This window comes from Falco punctatus (assembly GCF_963210335.1).
Source record: "Falco punctatus genome assembly, chromosome: 19".
Taxonomy (NCBI): domain Eukaryota; kingdom Metazoa; phylum Chordata; class Aves; order Falconiformes; family Falconidae; genus Falco; species Falco punctatus.
Window position 1 is genome coordinate 901,457 of NC_137599.1, and position 21,368 is coordinate 922,824.

Genomic DNA, 21,368 nt, shown 5'->3' on the forward strand with positions numbered 1-21,368 from the left:
TCTGGTCCTTTCTAGGAAAGCAGGGCTAGCAGAGAACTATGATCTCCCAGGACTCAACCTGACAAAGAGCTGGGGCCTGTGATTATGTTCCTCCTGGGAGTAGGTGCACCCAGAGCTCACCTCCTCTGCAGTCCAGACAGGTAGCAAGACCCACAGAAAAGCAGGTAGCTACTGCACTAAGTACTGCCAGTCTTTCACCAACTGGCAATTAAATGAGCTTAGGATAATGGAGTCCAATTATGGCATTTATTTGTAAAATTATAATGCTCTGGCCCACAAATCCTGAAAATAAGCTACTGCAAACAAACCACAAACCAACAGCTGACATTTGTCACCACTTTCATTCAAAGGGACAAAATAATCAAATAAAGGCCGAGTGCAAGACTTACTGTGTGAGCATTTACTTATTCAACAGGGGTATAACAAATCATTGCAGTTGTCTTCTAGAAATAGAAGATGGGTCCAAGAGCATTCGTAACCTTTTTATTCTAAATTGCCAACAAGAACCTGGACAGAACTCAACTTTGAAACTACCCTAATTTTGCACATTCTAGTCAACATGTATTATTTTACACTGATAGTAATACAAATGATGAAAAATCAGTACTTTGAAGAACATTCTTTTCAAAATGTGAAAGGCATTGATTTCTTTCTAGACAAATACCATGTCTGGTTTCTTAATTATTTTTTGTGCTTGTATATTTAGATGCCATTTTGTAATCTGCATCCAAAGTTATTAGAAATATACTGCTTGATCCAAACATTTACACAGTCCCCACTCCCGCCTCCTCCCCCCTCAACAAAGAACAGTTATGTTAGAGCTCTCAAACGTGTTTAAAGTGTTAAAACCTACAAAAATCTGATGGAAACTAGAGAAGTACTTAAGTGTACTATTTAAACTTCACCTGTTTGTTATTATGCATATTGTAGGGAACTCACAGAGGATTCCCCATTGTTCTATGACTTGAAGCACCACGCATCCACATGATAAAGTTTAAGGCTTGAAGCTGCAAAGGTGTGATCAGGATGCTTTCTAGGAAGAAAACAGAAATCTCTGTAAATGTCCATGTAGTTTAAAACCAAAACTGTTCACTTTACATCTGCTATGTGGATAAACTCAGATGTTGACAACATAAAAAGCAAAAAGCGCATGCACAGAAAAAATACTCCTAGGTTTGGCTGAGCCAGATGATTTTAATTAAACATTAGACAGCAGGAAGTCTCAGCCTGTTTACAGGCTGGAGAAACTCAGAACTTAATTTATGCTCTCCAGGCTGTAACATGCCCTCAAATATGACTTTGCTAGCTACACATTATAACTACAGTTTAGCGCACAGAAATTTTTCTGCACCTCCCCAGCAAACAAACAAACATTCTCACAAATGTCCAGTAAAGGTTCCACAGAAATCACTCTAGACACCACATACTCCTGAGAACAGAAATATGCAATGTTGCTTTGCAGATGCAAGACATGCTTATGGTGCAGGGTAGAAATTCCTGGAAATTACACTGTTGTGTGGTTCCTGACTTCCACTGAAATGGGACTATAATAGTTCCTGCCACCCCAAGGCCTCAATTCACACAAATCCACCATTTTTGCAGGGCATTTCCTCCCCCCTCCACTCCACCCCCCCACCCCCACCCCCAGCATAATTGCATCCCTTCATTTACAGTTAGCACAAAACATCATGTTCACAATTCTGAAGGGGCCACCTCTGCAAATGTACACACTTGTCTTAAAGCACCAAGCTAAGGGACAAGATTTTAGTGCTATGTGCAGCCCCCCACGCTGTTGTTTCCTGCTATCACTTCCCTGATTAGCAACCTAATCATACCCTACCTTCTCTACTTAAAATCACCCCCACCTCCCCACCCCCTCCCTTAAAACCCATCACCACTTCAGAAGAGCCCTCCTGATGTTTCCAAATCACTGCCACAAATACAACAACTTCAGAGATCATCTGCGCTGCCATTTGATGAGTGAACCAACAGAGACTTGCCAATTCCTGCATTTTTCCTGTTAACTAACCACTGCTGTCTGAGGAGGGAAGGTTTCTTAGTTGGTACTGGTCAAATTTATTGATCCATTTACTCAGTAATAAATATCACCAAATGGAGACGAGGGTAACTTATGAAACAAATGCTTGGAAAAAAGATTTGGCAGCCAAGGACAGTTTTACAAACTCAGATGTTGCAAAACCACGTCATGCAGCAACAGCCAAGTTTAGAGAGTCCTGCCATCAGATCCAGAGAACATCTGCCATCTGTGGGAGCTCTATGGTCCTAGGAAGGAAGCCATTCAGTGCTGGGGGAAACGAACTTCCAGGGGGAAGAGATGCTAATACTCCAAAATCTGAAAAGGGCAAGACACATTTTTTTTTTTTTGCATGATGGAGAAAAATACAAGCGTTTCCTCCACTCCCGAAAGTGAGAGTGGTCTTTGCTGAAGCAGCACTTGCCACCTTGGCAACAAGACTTACCTACAAGTGACATTTCTATTTAATTTGGCAGATTCAGCCTAACACTATGGCAATTGCACAGTCACTGGCTTGTGCAGAAGCCATGCCTGCAAAGCTCTGAGTACTGGGTTAGTTGCTCCAAGTGGGAAACAAAATAGTAATTCCTCAAAGCACCTTTAAGCTCTTGCTTTGCTGCTAATGGCAAATAATGGTCTGCAACTTCAAAATCAGTTTTCAACAAGGGAAACTCCCTCCCTCCCTCCTCCAGATGTAATTTGATAGGTTCCCTCCCCAGTCATGCTAGTTTAAGCAGCCCTAGTTTTACCCTTGCTTTGACTTAGCTGCGTCTGACAGCAGCGCTGCACAAAGCAAGGAAATAATTTGGTTTTAAGTTGGGGCAGGGGAGGGGAAGGTCAGGGGGTAACAGGGTTAGATAGTGTGGAAGGATTTCTTTAGTGAGGCGGAGTCCAAGTGGCTAGGGAGCAGGGCTGCTTAAACCAGAACACTGTAATGAAGGGCCTGTCAAGAATATGAAATAAAGAATACAGAGGATGCTCCAAAGAAAAGATAGGATGATCCAAGCATCAGATTCCCTTAGAAGCTGCTCCGAAGGAGGCAGGCGTTAGGTACTACCCTTCCTGTCAATGCAGCAGCGGCCATAAAGCACTGCTGCAGCCAGAGATTTCAGCAACTCTCGTTATCTACAGAAGTCACAGTGCCAAAGCCACACGCATAGTACTTACAGCCTTTCCATGATACAGCATATGGGAAGGACTCAGGGGCACGTACTCTTGCAGGTAAGCAATTCCTTTGTTCAGAGGTGGTGGTACTGGAACTGAAAGACTTCAGTTACTTCTCCTAACAAATGCACTTGCTCAAATGTATGCATTTCACTGTAGCATGGAAGACAGCAGGTACATAAGGGGATGGTACTTCACCACTTGGAGGTGGTGCTGCTTAGAAGAGCTACATACGCCCTAAATAGAAAGTTTTCCAGAAAATGTAACAAGTAAAACCAGGTAGCACTGTTGTCACCCCTTACAGAAAGAGGGGTGTATCATGGTTGAGTTCATACAGAACTGCAGAGCTGGCAAGTGCAGGACTGTTGCTGTGTTTGGTCCTAGATGAGCCTTAAAGCATGCTTTGGCAATCTGGCAGTGCCATCACATCTTGTATACAGCCTGCAGTCATGATCCACTGTTGAATCAATTAAACCAGTCAAGGCAGCTCCATCCAGTTTGCAGCTGGCAACAAAGCTCCTCACTCCCCCAAACCCGAACTGTGATTATGCTTTGCAAAGGGCAAGAAGGGGAGGTTTCCGCTAACAAGGCCCTGACACCAGCACATCTGCCAAGTCTAAGGGGACAGGAGGTCACAAGGAACTGCTTCAGCTCAACAGAAGCTCCAGTAACTGCTTGAAAAGGCTCCAGAGGGAGGCACCTGGCCACATTTCCCAAGGTTCAGCACCTTTCTCCCTTGCACACTGGCCAGACACCCAGCAGGAACTGAACGTAGGCCACAGGCAGGAAGAGCACCCTGCCACACGCACAGACGAACAGAGAGCATCTGTGTTATTAAGGGCTTCCTTCTCTCATACGGGTCAGTCATATGAGAAAGCAAGCAATGCTGAACCAGCACCCTAAAACATTCACTCTTGATCAGTATCCCTCCTCCCAGGGTTTGCACAGCAGCAAAGTCAGCCCACGTCCAGCCATCAAGGTTGGGTTGGGAGTAGACTGCAATATTGCTCTACATAGAACGTTGTTGTAAGGAATCAAATTTGCATTCACTACCTGTTTATGCCAGAGCTGGTCGTGCCCCAAATAAAAGGAGAATCTGACTGCTCTGACGACTCTGCAAAAAGAACCAGACGTTGTGGCTCAGAACTAAAACTCCAGCAACCACCAATATCTGTCATATTTCTGCACATTCAAGAGGGAGTAAAAGTTGCTCTAATGATGAGTATGTCTGCTGCACTGTCTTTTAACTGAGCAACATAAAAGTTATCATGTTTCCATTGTCATCACTGCACATAAGGTACAAAAGCTTATATGGGAAGGAGCAGACCCTTGGAAACGTATCTCCATGCCAGTTATGGCAGGCACGTGGAATAGTTCTCTATACCAAGAAAAGCCTGCTGGGTGGAGAGATGCATGTTTTCAGGAAAGAGCATAAGCAAGGTGTCCTACAAGTGAAACCTAAGTGAACAGCATCTCTAGACTCACGCTGTCCCAAGTGAAGTTGAAAGACAGGACCAGGGAGAAGGCAGCAGTGAGGCAGATGAGGAAGTTCCTTACCTGTTTCCCAGTCTTCATCACAGGGAGGTGCCTGCCATGTGCCCACAGCATTCATCTGCTCTCTCTGGAACCTAAAGGACTGATTCACTTCAGGAAGAAAGAAAACTCATTGACTAGTAGTCAGTCCTGCTTCAAAGGCATTAAGTGCTTTGGATCAAGCTGTAAAACCCCTCTTGGCTTTAGAGGAAACCCTGCACAATGAAAACAAGTTGAGTACACGCAGGAGCCAGGTACTGATCTGAAATTGAGCAACTTCAAATTCACATTTTTCAGTGAACAGGAAAAGGCTCTGCCCCATGGAACTTTGTGCCAGGAATGCTCGAGTGAACAGGAAACCTGCTTACATGAATGCAGGCATCACTACGAGTCTCAGTGCAACTCTGCAGAAGACAGAAAACTATCTGTCTGCTCTGTAGTGTGGCAATCGTTAAAGAGCCACTGCAGGGGATGGAAAAGACAAACATTCCTAGATATTCTGGGGGTCTTGGACAGCACTCCTCCCACCTTGTCTCACTGGGCAGGAGGCTGAAATCTTAATTGTATAGCAGATGAAGAAAGCACAGTAGCAGAGCAGCCTGAAAGAGAAGCTGCTCTATCTCTTGGTGAGAGTGAACTATTCAGGTTGCCCCCGTGGAGAACAGCTGCAGGGGCTTCCATAGCTTAAACAGCTGTTCGGTAGGAATCAGCTTTTCACACAGCTTGATCAGTGATCAAGCCTCAATGAAGAGAGATCAGCTCTACGAAAAGAAGGGCCTGTCCTTCTGGTCATTAAATCATCCCAGCTCCTGCTGGAGGTACTTCAACATGCACAGTCCAGGGTACAACCTTTTTTTTTTTTTCAACAAGCCTGGTAGTAAAACATGTACAAGGCCTACCAGGAACATCTGCAGTATTCTCATGAACCTACCAAATAAATCACAGCAAATAAGACTAAAGTTTCCCAAAACTGTTGTGTCACACAAACCCACAGACAATAATTTGATTCCCAGTTTTCGGTTATTCTATGAGCTATCCTTACAGACAGGAGACCTCCGTCCTCAGGGTGAACAAACATCTTGGAGCACAGGTGTTTCTCGTACCTACATCTTGCTCAATGAACCCTTTGTCATTGCACTTCATCATGTGATCGCTGAGGTCAGCTTGAGGAACTAGATGGCGAGCATTGAAGGGGCACGTGGCCAATTCCTTTGCAACTTCAGGGTAGCTCTAAACAAGAGAAAACCGAAATCATGTGCCGTATCTCTCAAGTTCACTTATCTCATATTTATTTATCCATAGGGGAAAAAAAAGGATATTTGTGATGTTGCTTTAAAAAAAAGACTAAATAAGGAATGGCAACACATTGTTCAGAGCTTACTAAGACTGCAAGGGGAAACTAACATAACTATTCTTCAAAACACAACTCACTGAGAAACTGAGCCACCCTTGAGCTGACTGAAATGAAACATACCCTCAGCTAAACTCCCTACAGTTTGCTGCAACACTGGCAACATGGCTGCATAGTTTAAAGCACAGAGGAAATTATTTTTAAAATTATAGGGGAGAGATATTAGGCAAATCTAAACCATTCGGGTATTTCTTAAGTAAGCAGGCACAAAGGCAGAGACATTCCTTAAACCTTTCAGAACAGCTAGGGAGTTGGTAGCATTCCACCTGCAGACTTTGGTGCTACAGAACAAGCAGAACTTTTATCATAGACACAGGTTCTAGTGGCAGTGCTTAGTTGTCACACAGTAAATTACTCCACCTCCTGCAAACGATACAGCCTTTACTGGGAAAAGCACAACTCTGCCACTGTACCAGTGCCTGTGTGGTTCTAGCTGATGCAGCTGTGCTTGTCAGGGATCAGACTTGTACCTGAGGCTGATGCAGAAGCACCTTGTACAGACGCTGCTCAAGGCAGTGTCTCCACTGCTCCCGACACATGGCTGAGCACAGGCTGCAGGCACATCCAAGGCAGTTGTCATTACAAGATCTATACAGCCAGGGTTGCTGTGTCCTCATGTGCCCATCATTGGCTTCAATGAGCTTGAAGCAAGCTATTCTGGCCACACAGCAGAAGCCTCTCAGTGCTAATGCTGTTCAAGCTGAGGTTACAACTTGCTCTGCTTGCACCGTCTCCATTTGCATGGCAAGGCTGCATTCTGCACAAAGCAGTGGGAAGCTGAGGCAGGTGGAAGCATTTAATTGGATTTTATGCATAGAGTATGCAAATGAAATTCAACAAGCTACCAAGCAAGAAGGACAATCTGCACCCAGGCGCTTGCCACTGTAAATAAATACACAATGGAATCTCCAAATGGATCAGATTATAATCCCCGAGCCTTTCTTCTGCTAACTACTTACAGACACCAACTTTGCCTGATTGGTGATTATCTCACCTCAACCTCCTAACTAGGTAAGCTTGCCAAAACTGCCTGGTCATCAGTCATGCAACACAAGGACAAAACCAATATTGTTAAAAGTTTACTTGCCAACATTGTTCACCTAGCTCACATGCACATTCTTGCCAAAGTTTGCAGGGGGTCAACAAGCAAAAATTCAGCCCTCTTAAATGCTGGAAGGATGGAGGTACTTGCCACTTAGCTCTGCCTACTACTTCCACTAGTTAGTTAGTATTTTTTAAGGCTCTAGTTCCACTAAAATGAATTGTTTGCAAGTACTGATACCAGGGCACACACCCTGCAACTGCATCTGAACTGGAAGGCACTGCACTGCTACACTATTTTGAAAACACATTGGCTAACTTAATGAGGAACAATTGGGATTTAAAAAGTTTCAGCAAAACCCCAAAGCTCGGTCAGATGCTAGCACTTGACAGGTCTAAAGAAAACAAACTATGAGGACAACAGAGAAGAAAGGAAGGAATGCTTCCTATTAATTTACTTGTATCCAAATACTGGATAAAAGATGGAGAGAGGAAAAAAATTTCTCCCATATGTGCTGAGCCCAGGATGTGCAGTTTCTGCCAGATAGATGCACATGAAATAGTTACTAGCAAAACAAACAAACAAACCCCCAACCCTGCCAGGCAGCTGCATTTCCAGCACTTAAAGAATTGCAACATCACAACACTTCTAGTCTGAGGAGCCAGACGGCTGCACATAACTTAGACTGAATTCTCTCTGCAACTTATAGAAAAATGTATCTGACCTCCATGTGAGCTGATGGAAGGGACCAGAATTTCCTTCCTCACCTAACCACAGAAAATCTCCATCTCATTTCAACAGAGCCACACCAGTCTTGAGTGAATTAACATGTGCTTGAAGCTATTGCTACACAAATAATGTTATATGAAATAAAGGCTAAACAAAGCTATGCGTCAGCCAGCCAGAAAATGCAACAAGAATGAGAACATGCACATCATATTTACATGCACAAAATTACATTCAGTGACTTGTTTGGCAGTCCAGCTTACCTTCCTACACTTTACAAGGTGATAAGGAAAACGACAGGCTCTGATTTGATGATGTTTATTATATGGACACTGTATTAATCTCTCTGGATCCAAAATATCTAGTAAAACAGAAGAACAGAAAGAAAAAAAAAAACAGGGAAAAAAATAGTTAGACAAGATCTAGCACCACTAACACAGCGAAGTGGGAAAAAAACATACCACCACATCAGGGCTGTGATCTTAGGGAGTTAAACCAGCTGCTCTTCGTTTGAAACCATTCATTAGGCAGGGACCTGTTTTGCATAATCAAAAAAATAATTTTGGACTTTGCACACCTGGGATGTTAGTCAAAACAGACACAGACTAAGTTGCACTGAGCAAAACTACTCTTAAAGTTACTATATTTGGTAGGTAACCACACTTACTCAAAGCAAATGAAGACAGCAGTACTTTTCCAGCTATCTTAGAGGACAATCAGCGGGATGATGATGTGCCCCCCAGCACCTTCAGTAGCATCATCAGTCTGAACCAAACCTTATTTGACCAACAGCTAGTTTTGCTGGAGGAAGAATGCTGGGCAATTTAGTTTCATTTCTGATGAAGGAGCTTGCCTAACACAGCACACATGACTTCTAAATGAAATTTTTCATAGGTCATGCAATTATTTAGGAACTGAGGAGTTACTGAACTGGCTAGAACACCTAAGAATCTAGGCACTGAGCAGTGAAGCTACATGAGTGCATGCATACATGATATAACTTTTTACCTATCTATAGAGGAAATATGTTAAAATATAAATATTAGTATCTCTTAACCCCCCCACACATTTCCATATTCTCAGTGAGGAAGAGAGGCAGCCAGAAGCAGACACAGGTCCCCCCTGCTGCCTGTGGGTCTGTCTGTGGGGTACATACCAGGGAGCCACACCAGGCTTCTTTCCTCCTTTCTGCTCTGCCACTCTTTTTGCACAGGCTTTTAGGATTTGATTACACTGTATCTTAAACAGAACTAATATAGGTGGTTTGGGTTGGAAGGGACCTTAAAGATCATCTAGTGACAACACCCCTCTGTCCATGGGCGGGGACACTTTCCACTAGAGCGGGTTGCTCAAAGCCACATACTACTTGGCCTTGAACACTTTCAGGGATGCGGCACCCACAGCTCCTCTGGGCAACCTGTGCCAGTGTTTTGCCACCCTCACAGTAAAGAATTTTTTCCTAGTATCTAATCTAATCTAAATTTACCCTCTTTCAGTTCAAAGCCATTATCCCTTGTCCAATCACTACATGCCCTTGTAAAAAGTCCCTCTCCAGCTCTCTTTTAGGCTCCTTCAGGTACTGGAACGATGCTTTAAGGTCTCCCCAGAGAGTTCTCTTCTCCAGGCTGAACAATCCCAACTCTCTCAGCTTGTCTTCACGGGAGAGGTGCTCCAGACCTCTGATCATCTTTGTGGCCTCCTCTGGACTCGCTCCAATAGGTCCGCGTCCTTCTTATGTTGAGAGTCCCAGAGCTGAACGCAGTATTCCAGGTGGGGTCTCACCAGTGCGGAGTAGAGAGGGAAAATCACCTTCCTCGACCTGGTGGCCGTGCTTCTTTGGATGCAGCCCAGGGTACAGTTGGCTTTCTGGGCTGCAAGTACACACTGCGTGGCCATGTTGAGCTTCTTGGCCACCAAAACCCTAAGACACTAAGGCCCTGCTCTCAAATCCATTCTTCACCCAGCCTGTAGTTGTGCTTAGGATTGCCCTGCCTTAAGCACGGACTGCTGCTGTTCAGCCTCTCCCCTGCCATCATATCCCCTTCTCTTACACATGCCTTGCTGCTTGGCTGTCTCAAGAGCCAGATCAGGGAACTGCATCAGCCCACCAGCTGACAGCTAGTTATGGTGTTGTTCCACGAGTCACAAGCAGACCTCCCGCTGTGAGCTGCTAGGGGGGAAGGAAGGAAGGACCTAACCCTTCTTTGCCTCTCAGCTGTGCAGTGGTGCTGCTGTGAGCAACGCTCACCTCCGTTAGCCAGTTTAGGTCATTAGAACAGCTGAAAACTAAAGACTTCAGCATTAAGAAGGATTGACGAGCTTTGTAGTGTTTCAGCAGCCCTTGGAAGAGCAATCAGAAGTGATTTCTCTCTGCGAACTGGCTCAATGCCAACATCAGACCAAGTGCATTAGCAGTAAAAGCAAGGAGGCAGCCCGGAGACCCAGAAGAAGAGGAAAACACAAAGCAGCAAACACAGAACCGCAAGAGGAGCTGGCTCCTTCAGGTAAACAGCCGTGGTTAACACGAAGCTGCAACACAGGCAGCCAGGACGGCAGCGCCACGCGCGAAGGCGCTCCCCGCCCGGCCGCACCGCTGCCCGTGCCCGCCTGCAGCCGGCTGAGACAGCTACAGGCCGGAGCAACACTTCAACCAAATTAGGTCACTCTATTCCGACACTTCCTAAAGGCCAGGCACCCTCCCCCGGTAACGACATATGCATTAACCTTGTTCAAACAACACACAGCCCAGCAGGGGCTGCTCGGCCGGGCCGGGGCCGGGGCCGGGGCCGGGGCTGGGGCCGGGGCCCCGGGGCCTGGCCGCAGCAGAGGGCAGCCGCCTACCGCCTCCCCCTTCCCTCCCCTGCCCCACGGCCGCCCCACACCGCGCCTCACCGGGGTCATCCTCCAGCTCCATGGCGCAGCACGGCTCGGCGGAGCGCGGGGCCTGCGGGGCCGCGGCTGAGGCACCGCCGCCCCCTCCCCGGGGCTGGCCCCTCCCGCCGGAGGGCGGTTGCCGGGGCAACGCCGCCTCTGGGGGCTCCGTCGCCCGCCGTTTTGCCCGCCCCTGGTGGTGCGCGGGAGCCCGCTTCCTCCAGGGCAAAGCTCGGCCTGCGCCGGGGCCCTCCTCGCCACCGGCTCCCGGGATGGGGACTGCAACCTCATAAACCCTTTCCCAGGGCGGGGGGACTGTGTCCCCGCGCTGGGAGTCTGGCAGGAGGCTGCTGCTGGGAGGGAGCTGGAAGGTGGCCGAGGGCACGGAGGGGCCGTGTGCTGCGCAGCCCTGCTGGGTGGCCAGACCTGCCAGGCTGTTTCCATATGTTTGGAGCAGGGCGATTTGGTTACCCTGCCTGATTTGTCTTCCCATGGGTCTCCTACCTCAAAGGCTCAGAGCAAAGAGACAGCTTCCTCACTCGGGACCTTGCGGGGCTGCTGCCCTCCCAGGGCCCTCCGCAGCCCAGGCTCCTCAGCCACGCCTGGGAGCGGCCACACAGCCCTTCTGTGGCACAGGCACCGAGGCGAGGAGGCCATTCCTGGGCGGAGGCTCAGCAAAGCTGTGCCTAATGGCCAGGGGCTCTGAGGAGACATGGATGCCTTCCTTTCTCACTTGCAAGTTACACTGCCTGAAGGGGGCCGGCTGCGCTGTGTCCCACCGTCCCCTCCTTTGGGAACAGCGAAGGTTCTGTGTGCCCCAGCACATCCCTAACTTCCCAAGAGAAATGCCCTTCCCCTTGACTGTATGCATCTGGACTGTCCACAGAGGGAAGGACCACACAGTGGTCCACACATGCACCACACAGTGACAGTTAACAATTATTGTGTTAACATCCACTGCACAATCATTGCCAAAAACCCCTCCCAGAACCAGCCCTGAGCAACACGTCTCTCCCTGGGCATCTTGGGAGAGCATCTGCAGGGTAAAGGAAGACAAAGAGACATGAATTGGGAGGCAGCAGAACTTTAATGAGTCAAAAGAGGGAAACAAGGTTGCTCAGAGTGGAGGCCCCAGTGCAGGGAGCACCAGGGGCAGAAAGGAATCTGTGGCCCTTCACTGTGGTGGACATCGTACCAGCCATCTGCCTGCCCCACAGAGGGAGCAAAGCCAGAAGGTCTTTACTAGACTGGCTTTCTGCTGCCCACAGCCCACGGGACTACAAGAGAACAAGGACACAGGAGGCAAAAGAGAGTGGAAGCAGGGAAAGGCAGACGTGGGCTGTGCTTTCTGAGAGCCCAGGCTGCCCCATCCCTTTGCAAGGGGTGCTGGGGTTGCTCAGCCCCTCTGGAAGCAACAAGCCGATGCTCCGTCCCCAGTGCGGTACCATCGTGTGGGTCCCTGGGTGCCTTCTAACCCAGGGCCATGGCCAGCAGCTTTAGCAGGGGAAGCACCTCCTGCCGCAAATGCCGCTGCCCAAGCCAGAGAGGCTGAAGCCCCCGGAGTTGATGGGCACTCCCTCAGAGCTGAGGATGCTGCCAACGGCAGCGGAGGTGGAGGAGCCCACGGCGGTGTTCTGCGGGAAGGAGCTGAGGATGGGGCCGGGCAGGGTCACCACCACAGCAGGGGGCTCGATGACGATGGTGGAGTCCTGGCACTGCCTGACACAGGACTCGTTGCAGCTGTTGGCCAGCGGGGTCGGGCCGCAGGGCCGGCAGGGCATGCACGGGCTGTAGCAGGACATGTTTCAAGGCTGGAGTGCACCTGGGAGAGAAGGCAGTGGAAAACAAAGCATGAGTGGCTTTTGAAGAGCAGCCTGTCACCCTACAACAAGGAAGGCAAGGCACACACCAGGTGGGGAGCAGAATTCTGCTTAGAGGAGTAGAGAAAAGAAGAGAAAGGGCTTCAGACTCACCTGATCCTCAAGGAGAAGGAGGCAAGAGAAGTGGGTGAAAGACTGGGTATTTGTGCTGGTTTTTATACTGCTCCAGCACCGCCTCAGGTGTGCAGTCATGCTATATACAGGCATTAATTTTCCTACAGACACTCTAATTGAAGACATCCCAGCCAATGCACAGTCTTCCACAGTTCAGTGCTTTCATATTGTGATTTATGCCATGGCCATTTCCCTTTGAGTCTCCTTTCAAGTGCCGAGATGAGAGACCCAAGTATTTTCAGGTCAGGAATGCATCATTATGGGCTTTAAGACTTGACCCAGTTGCTGGATAAAGATCCATTGGAGGCAAGTAACAATGGCCTGAGATTTTCATGTGGGGTTGTTTGTCACCCTGTTCAAAATAAGGAGTCCAGCATGCTCCAGTGGTCCCTGGTCTACTTTCCAGTGAGTGGGCTCCACTGCTCATTTTGAATGTCCTCCTCCTGATGCTCTTGCTTTTGGGACAAATCTGCCAGACTCTTTTATCATTTATTCTCTCTGAGCAATCTCTTGGGGTCTCCAACCAATGCCTTCAGCATGTTAGGATTATTTCTCTGTGCAATCTATGTGCAAACAACATCTATGTAACTTCACATATATGCATGCATACATATGTGGTTTCTCACTTTTGTGTCTGTATTCATTCTTATTTCAAAAGATGTCCGTGTCCACACACACCCCCCCCCCGTAGAATCTGGGATACATGCATGCTTAACTGTGTCTGCAATGCTGCATCCCTGTATATGTCTCCTTCTCAAAAGGTGTGCTGGTCATGGATGGTGGGGGCACTCACCACTACTTTGTACATGAGCACCACAGAGCAGCAGGTTCTGCAGGCCAAAAGGAGCCCAGTGGCAGCTGAACAGCAGTGGCGTGAACCTGGCAGAGACCTGCCCTCAGCACCAGCACTGAAACACAGCCCCTGTCTCCTGAGCTCTCCTTTTCATGCTTCTCCAAAGCTCACACTCTACTACTGCAGCTTTCAGAGCCTAGCAAGGACAGCTTCACACCAGTTTAGAAACTGTTTAAATCATTGTATCAACATTCAAAGCATCTCAGCATGACTGCCATTCACCACTCCCTGCCTCTTCAGGTCAGGAAACATCTCCCAGTGTTGAGGAGTTCAAAACAACGGCATTAGCTTTATGTACAGGCAGAAAAGCCAGGAAATAGTGCCCACCTCATGAAGGGTGCTCCTCAGTGAATCTGCTTCTGTTGCAGTGTTAACAGTACGTGCGATGGGACATCCCTGCTGCTGTTCAAGTCAGCCAGGGGCACCTCTGCAGCTAATTGACCTGACGCCGAGTCTGGCAGGGGCTGAGACCTTGAGTCACTACCAAACACAAGGATGCATGACCTAGTGTCACGCACTTTGAGAGGAAGGACAGACCATCTAGACTGCAAAGGGAGAGCTAGACAGCTGACAACTCATTTGGTTTTCAGCCACACAGTGCTTTTATGTCCCACATGGAAATCCTATTCTGGCAAGATCTGTCTGGCAGGGAAGGATTGTCTGATTCATGGCCACACTCCCCAAACGCTGCTGCTATCTGCTGAGGAGTGTCAGGAGAAGAACTCTTTTCCTCAGAGATTGTTGGCAGTGAAAGGAAAGGCACTACAGGAGAAGGGAAATGGTCTCTGCATTGAGAACTGCTTCTGCAAGAAACTTCTTTGCACTTCACCTTGGGCTCTTCCTCTCAGTAACCTTCTTCCTTTCTTCCAGACATTTTCCATGTCTCTAATCACTGCACAGTGGTGCTTGCTTGTGGGGAGCAGGGTGTGCACCAGCAGAGAGAAATTCTCTACCTGTGTCTGAATCCCTTCTTGCCCTATTCCTCCATGGCTCCTCTACACCCCTGGGCACATTTCTGCCCACCACCCCCTTCATCTTGATGCAGGTAAGATGCATTGGCTTTGGGCTGCTGAGAGGCTCCAAGAGACAGGCTCTCACTTTGCTGATTCCATTCCATTCCAATCATTCCATTCATTCCATTGATGTTTTATCCAGTCCTGGAGATATGGAAGTGGGAATCCTGTCACTTCTGGGTGCTACAGCCACTTACATGTCACAGGCTGGGCTGCACACCTATAGAGAGACCAGATTGGAGAGGAGGTCAAGAAAGGGTGGAATTTTCTCCTCAGACCAAGCAGTATAAGGAAAGCTGAAACCAGAAGTGCAGCCCACTGGCCTGAGGAGTGACTACTACTGACTGTCAGAATGAGCTGGGAGAGAGAGACAGGGGGATGGAGCAAGTCCTTGTGCATAGAAACATGTGAGTATACCACTAAGGACTGTAACACTTGGAGTACTTGGGACACTTCCTGAAAAAAGAGTTGCAAAAGAGCCCACAAAGGTACCCCAAGCTAGTGTCCCCTGCCTGTGTGGGACCTCGTCAGCACCTGAGTTGTGCCGTCAGTACTGTTGCATTCCTGCCATGGAAATCCCTGGGACTCTAATTCCAGCATTTGACAGGAGTGTCTCTGGCACAAAGGGCATTTCAGAAACGAGGAAATGAAGAGAAGGCAATGAAGGAAACAAAATTACAAACTGTGTGATTAGGAAGGGTATTCTCCATTTAAGATGAGTCTGTTGAAAATTACTGCCTGCACAGAGACAAGCTCAGGGCCTGGGGCGGTGCAAGAGCAGTATAAAAGTAAACTGAAAGCCCTGTTCTCTCATCTACTTCTCTTGCCTTGCTCTCCTTGGGAATCAGGTGAGTCTGAAGCCCTTTGTGCTTCTCATCCTTCCCCAGAGTGAGGTCTTACACTAATGCATACTTCAGCTGATGCCTGCTTCATCGTACCACAGCAGGAAATGGATGTCCTTGTCATAGAAATAGGAAGGAGGGAGAAGGTCCAGCACAGAGAGAGACTGGGTCTTTGCTAGGTATCTCCTGAACTATGCACTACTTGGGGACCTCCCTGGGCTTGGCTGCTCTTGGTGGGCACTTTTGGGCTGAGGGGAAGGAGAAGCTCCTGGGTCTCACTACAGAAACTCCAGTTCTCTGCCCAGTACGTTCCTTGGCTCCTCATACTGGGATGATAGGCTGCTCCTCATCCATCTCCCCTGCTCTACTTCTCCCTGCCCTCTCTCCCAGGTGCACCTCCAGCCTTGAAGCATGTCCTGCTACAGCCCGTGCATGCCCTGCCGGCCCTGCGGCCCGACCCCGCTGGCCAACAGCTGCAACGAGTCCTGTGTCAGGCAGTGCCAGGACTCCACCGTCGTCATCGAGCCCCCTGCTGTGGTGGTGACCCTGCCCGGCCCCATCCTCAGCTCCTTCCCGCAGAACACCGCCGTGGGCTCCTCCACCTCCGCTGCCGTTGGCAGCATCCTCAGCTCTGAGGGAGTGCCCATCAACTCCGGGGGCTTCAGCCTCTCTGGCTTGGGCAGCGGCATCTGCGGCAGGAGGAGCTTCCCCTGCTAAAGCTGCTGGCCATGGCCCTGGGTTAGAAGGCACCCAGGGACCCACACGATGGTACCGCACTGGGGACGGAGCATCGGCTTGTTGCTTCCAGAGGGGCTGAGCAACCCCAGCACCCCTTGCAAAGGGATGGGGCAGCCTGGGCTCTTAGAAAGCACAGCCCACGTCTGCCTTTCCCTGCTTCCACTCACTCTTTTGCCTCCTGTGTCCTTGTTCTCTTGTAGTCCCGTGGGCTGTGGGCAGCAGAAAGCCAGTCTAGTAAAGACCTTCTGGCTTTGCTCCCTCTGTGGGGCAGGCAGATGGCTGGTACGATGTCCACCACAGTGAAGGGCCACAGATTCCTTTCTGCCCCTGGTGCTCCCTGCACTGGGGCCTCCACTCTGAGCAACCTTGTTTCCCTCTTTTGACTCATTAAAGTTCTGCTGCCTCCCAATTCATGTCTCTTTGTCTTCCTTTACCCTGCAGATGCTCTCCCAAGATGCCCAGGGAGAGACGTGTTGCTCAGGGCTGGTTCTGGGAGGGGTTTTTGGCAACGATTGTGCAGTGGTTGTTAACAATATTATTAACAATAATTGTTAATTAAAAGGCTGTGGGCAGTCTTTCCAAAGTAGCCATTTGTTAGAGACTGGCTGGGCATTGGTCTGCTGGTGTGATGGGTGGGTCATTGCCTTTGCACCACTTTTTTTCCTTTGTTTTCCTTTTCCCTTTTAGACTGTCCTGATCTTGACCCATGGATATTTTGCTCTCTTGATCTTCCAATTCTCTGTGCATTCCACTGGGATAGCAGAATGAGAGAACAGTGGATTGGTGCTTAATGCTTGCCAGGAACAACACACCACACAGACTCACAGGCAATGAATGTCGTCCTTGCCCTGCTCCTTTCCTGTCTGTGTCCAGTGCTTCCTGGGAATGTTTCTAAAGAGAAGGAGGAATCGGGCAGGAAGAAAGGCAGTGGGTGTGGGCTCAGTGTCTCATAGGACTGTCCAGAATCTTTCTAAAGTAGTGTGGTGACCTGCAGCAAAGGCTGCAGAGAGACTTGCAGCCAGTGAATTGGAGCTGCTGAACTGCTGCAGGACACAGCTGGGTGCAGTATACATGCCTGCCCATGTATGGCATGAATGGCAGCTGGCTTGGTAGTAACCAGCACTGTCTTCCCACACATCCTTCAGCTCCTGAGAAACAACAGCCCAAAAGCAGAGCCAGGAAAGGTGCTTTTGTGGTAACAATCAAAACTGTTCCTGGACACCAAGGACTGTCATCAACATCGGGGGCAATATGAGCACTACTCATCCCACTCTGCTCAGCACTCACGGCATCTAGAACACTGCTCTAATACAAGAAAGTTGTAATACAGGAAAGACTTTGACCAAGTGGAGTGACTTCAGCAGAGGGCATCCAGTATGCTGAGGAGCTGGAGCACTTGATTGGGAAGGAGAGACTGAGGGCATGGGGCTTGCTGAGCGTGAAGAGAAGGCTTTGGTGAGACACCTAAGAGCAGCTTTAGAGTAGCTATGGTAAAGTCCCCCAGAAGACAGATCCAAGCTCAACACTGTGGCAGTGTGTGGTTAGAGGAGTAGAGATGCTGGGTTCATGTGGAAAGATGAGAGGCTTGAACTTGATAGGTGGAAAATCATTTTCACCAAGAGGAGAGACGGGTAGCGGAGAGGTTGCCTGGGGAGAAGTGCAGTAACCCTCCTTTGATGCTCATGGCTTACTGAGCTTGGAGCCCAATGACCTCTGGAGTTCCTTTCCAACTTGATTATGCTATGATCCTATGGTCTCAGGACTGCATTTTTGAACTTCTTCTCATAGGAGATAGGACCAGCAATGAGGAGAAGCGACTCAGCTAGGACGCCGAGGAGACAGGCAGTGTGAAGGAGCTCTCCTGAATGCTTTTTGGAAGGAAAAAAAGATTGCAAAAAGCATCACTGAAGCATCTACAAGACCACAAGGCCGGTGGACCACAGCTGATGTATTCCCAAATCTATTGACAATGTATTCCCAAAGATGCCGTGGCAGTATATTCTCTACTGTTCTCATGCTTTTTGTTTTCCACCTGGACTTCTCATCACCCAGCAACTCTGAATCTCAATGCTGTGGGTAGGACAGGTTCTCCTAGGCTCTCCTGGGAAGGTCTTGCCACTGCCTTGTCAAGGACATATTGATCTCTCGTCCTCCTGACTACTTGCTTCACAATGTTGAGATGACCAAGGAAAAAGAAAAGTAGACAGCAACGTGCAAGTAATACATGAACTACCTTGGGTCACTCTATCCCAGTAGAATCCATGTAGGCAGAGAAGTTTAGAAACCAGAGGGTACACCCAATTCACCACTAAGCACACTCAATGCAAACCTGTGCTGACAACGGCTGCACAGCCATCCCCAACAACTCCTTCCCAGAACCAGCCCTGAGCAACAGCTGTCTCGCTGGGCATGTTGGGAGAGTGTGTGCTGAGAAAAGGATGACACGAAGGCGTGGGCTGGGATGCAGCAGAACTTTAATGAGTCAAAAGAGGGAAACAAGGTTGCTCTGAACGAAGGTCCCAGTGCAGAGAGCACCAGGGGCAAAAAGGACTCTACATTCCATGACTGTGGCAGAGATGCCAGCAGGTATCCATCTGTTTTCCCCACAGAGGGAGCAAAGCCAGAAGGTTCTTCGTAGGCTGCCTTTGTGATACCCACAACTCAAGAGACAACAAGAGAAAAAGGAGGCAAAAGACAGCATGGAAGCATGTAAAAGGCAGACGTGGGCTGTGATTTCTAAGAGCCCAGGTCGCCCCATCCCTTTGCAAGGGGTGCTGGGGTTGCTCAGCCCCTCTGGAAGCAACAAGCCGATGCTCCGTCCCCAGTGGGGTACCATCGTGTGGGTCCCTGGGTGCCTTCTAACCCAGGGCCATGGCCAGCAGCTTTAGCAGGGGAAGCTCCTCCTGCCGCAGATGCCGCTGCCCAAGCCAGAGAGGCTGAAGCCCCCGGAGTTGATGGGCACTCCCTCAGAGCTGAGGATGCTGCCAACGGCAGCGGAGGTGGAGGAGCCCACGGCGGTGTTCTGCGGGAAGGAGCTGAGGATGGGGCCGGGCAGGGTCACCACCACAGCAGGGGGCTCGATGACGATGGTGGAGTCCTGGCACTGCCTGACACAGGACTCGTTGCAGCTGTTGGCCAGCGGGGTCGGGCCGCAGGGCCGGCAGGGCATGCACGGGCTGTAGCAGGACATGCTTCAAGGCTGGAGGTGCACCTGGGAGAGAGAAGCAGGGCATGGGGGCTGGGTGAGGAGCAGCCCGTCATACCACAACGAGGGAGCCAAGGCACGAGCTGGAGACGAGAGCTGGAGGCTGTGTAGGGAGGCACAGGGGCTGCTTCTTCCCTATGGCCCAAAAGTGCCCTGCCGTGAGGGACCAAGCCCAGGCACCTTCCCACCTAGCCCATAGCTCAGGAGACACCTCAACCAAGACCCAGCCGCTCCCCATGCCACAACTTCAGCCCCATTCCCTGTCTCATGAAAGCTGCTCCAGGACCCATGGTAGGAGAAACCGGCAGCTATGTGCCCAGAAATCCCAGGGGAGGAGGAGGAGGAGGAGGAGGAAGGTCTTCAGACTCACCTTGTTCACAAGGAGATGGAGGCGAGAGAAGTGGATGAGAGAGTGAGGAGAAGGGCCTGCTTTTATACTGCTTCTGCACCGCCCCAGGCGCACAGTCACTGCACGCGGGCAGTAATTTTCCAGTAGGCTCACCTCCAAAGCAAAATGTCCTACCTAATGGCACATGTTGTGTTTTGGTTTCCGTCAGTGCTGCCATTTCATTTCCTCATTTCTGACATGGCCACTAGGGCACGGAGGCTCTTTTGAAGATTGGGATGAGGAGCCCAAGGATTTCCTGAGCAGGACCATGTCAACATGGCCAGAAGACATGCCCCTGAGCACTGGAGGGCTCTGTGCAGATGGAGGACATCATTCTCAGGCGATACAGTGAGGTTGTTTTCAAAACCCTGTGCAGGAAGGTGCACATGCCTTCCCACCAATGCCGTCCTCCCCTGAGTGCCCAAAGCTTCTCCAAATGAGGACAGGCCGCGTCCTTCTCCCTGGGCAGGACTGTCCCTCCCTGCCCCTCTGCTCGCGCCAGCAGTCGCTGATCATTGCCTCTATCGGCAGGTGGGCTGCGCGGCCGGTTTCAAATGGCTCTGCCCAGGGAAAACTTCCCTTTCTGGAAGACAATTGCTGCTTTCCTTGGCAAAGACAACCCCTGTCGTGGCAGCCTCTGGGGGTGCGCAAGCAGTGCCCTCAGCCCTGGTGGGACACGGGCCTGCAGACAGCCCGCGCTCCTGGCTTGGCCTCGTGCCAAAGGGCTGACACACGCCAACCCAAAATTAGAGTGTGACTCGCCGTGGGTAGGGAGAGTCTATCCCAGGAAGCCTGCCTACTGCAGGCATCGCCTTGCCCTCCTGGGACGCGTCCCAGCTGCCTCCATGTCTGCAGGGCAGGGAAGAGCATCACCTCCTCGATGTAGTCTGAGAGCTGGTTTCGTGCCTTCTGAGCCCACCCCCTCCTTGAGCATCCCCACGCACGTGGCACGGCAGGGTCCTGCCAGCCGTCACCCCTGGGAGAGCTGGGGGAAGTTCACTCGCCTCTCCAGTGGTGCCGGGGTGTGCTCCAAGCTGAGGAGGCCTTTGGGGCCTGGGAAAGACGACATGATGAAGCACTAATGCCAAGAGAAGGTGTATCGCCTGACGGCCAGGGAGGAGCCCCAGCCGGTGGGGACACGTTTTCTGCAACCCCTCCTCTCCCTCCACGGGGTATGCAGGCATCTGGTGGCATGCACTCGTGTCTCTCCCATCGGTTTAAATGTCCCCACACCTGATCCTCCTCGACTGTGGGTAAGACTCTCCCTGCCCCACACTTGCCAAGGAATGGCAGAGGCCCGGTCCCTCGACAGCAGCTCTTGCCAGTCAAGACCAAGGCCACGAACCCCCGCAGCACCTCCGCCTTGCCTGTAACCCCTGTGCCCGGTGAAGCTGCCCCATTCAGCGCTGCAGCTGACTTTGGCCAAGCCTTGCTGCTGACCTGCGTGGAAGAAGATCTCCTCATTGCCCTCCACGTGCCTTGCCTGATTGAACACCAGGTGGGCTTTGGCTTTCCGAAGACCAGCCCTGCGTACTCGGGCAGCTTGGCAAATG

The 21,368-nt window shown here is 50.1% G+C and overlaps 4 protein-coding genes across 7 annotated transcripts; 1 reads left to right on the forward strand and 3 right to left on the reverse strand.

The window, feature by feature from the left end:
- Positions 1 to 227: 227 nt before the first annotated feature.
- Positions 228 to 11,173, reverse strand: LOC308055614 (gametocyte-specific factor 1-like). 4 transcript variants are annotated; one of them, XM_080369796.1, is made up of 7 exons: positions 10,804 to 11,070; positions 8,175 to 8,272; positions 5,836 to 5,962; positions 4,757 to 4,843; positions 4,253 to 4,313; positions 3,203 to 3,288; positions 228 to 1,033 (listed from the first exon to the last, which is right to left on the reverse strand). In XM_080369796.1, coding segments are annotated over exons 1-7 (483 nt in total). In that variant the 5' UTR covers positions 10,826 to 11,070; the 3' UTR covers positions 228 to 1,031. The 4 variants fall into 4 exon arrangements, with proteins under 4 accessions (XP_080225922.1, XP_080225921.1, XP_080225920.1 ...); XM_080369795.1 differs by having other exon boundaries at positions 3,203 to 3,294; positions 10,804 to 11,058; XM_080369794.1 differs by lacking the exon at positions 228 to 1,033 and adding an exon at positions 1,040 to 2,353 and having other exon boundaries at positions 10,804 to 11,173.
- Positions 11,174 to 12,278: 1,105 nt separating this feature from the next.
- LOC308055467 (feather keratin Cos1-1/Cos1-3/Cos2-1-like) lies at positions 12,279 to 12,584 on the reverse strand (the record flags this gene model as incomplete). The annotated part of the gene is made up of 1 exon (XM_080369435.1): positions 12,279 to 12,584. One exon carries the CDS (start codon positions 12,582 to 12,584, stop codon positions 12,279 to 12,281), a length of 306 nt encoding a protein of 101 aa, XP_080225561.1.
- An 866-nt stretch (positions 12,585 to 13,450) lies between these two features.
- On the forward strand, positions 13,451 to 16,282 carry LOC308055637 (feather keratin Cos1-1/Cos1-3/Cos2-1-like). Its single transcript, XM_080369833.1, has one exon. The coding sequence runs from the start codon at positions 15,896 to 15,898 to the stop codon at positions 16,199 to 16,201; it is 306 nt and encodes a 101-aa protein (XP_080225959.1). The 5' UTR covers positions 13,451 to 15,895; the 3' UTR covers positions 16,202 to 16,282.
- A 28-nt stretch (positions 16,283 to 16,310) lies between these two features.
- On the reverse strand, positions 16,311 to 19,498 carry LOC308055635 (feather keratin Cos1-1/Cos1-3/Cos2-1-like). Its single transcript, XM_080369831.1, has one exon. The coding sequence runs from the start codon at positions 19,410 to 19,412 to the stop codon at positions 19,107 to 19,109; it is 306 nt and encodes a 101-aa protein (XP_080225957.1). The 5' UTR covers positions 19,413 to 19,498; the 3' UTR covers positions 16,311 to 19,106.
- Between the last annotated feature and the right edge of the window lie 1,870 nt (positions 19,499 to 21,368).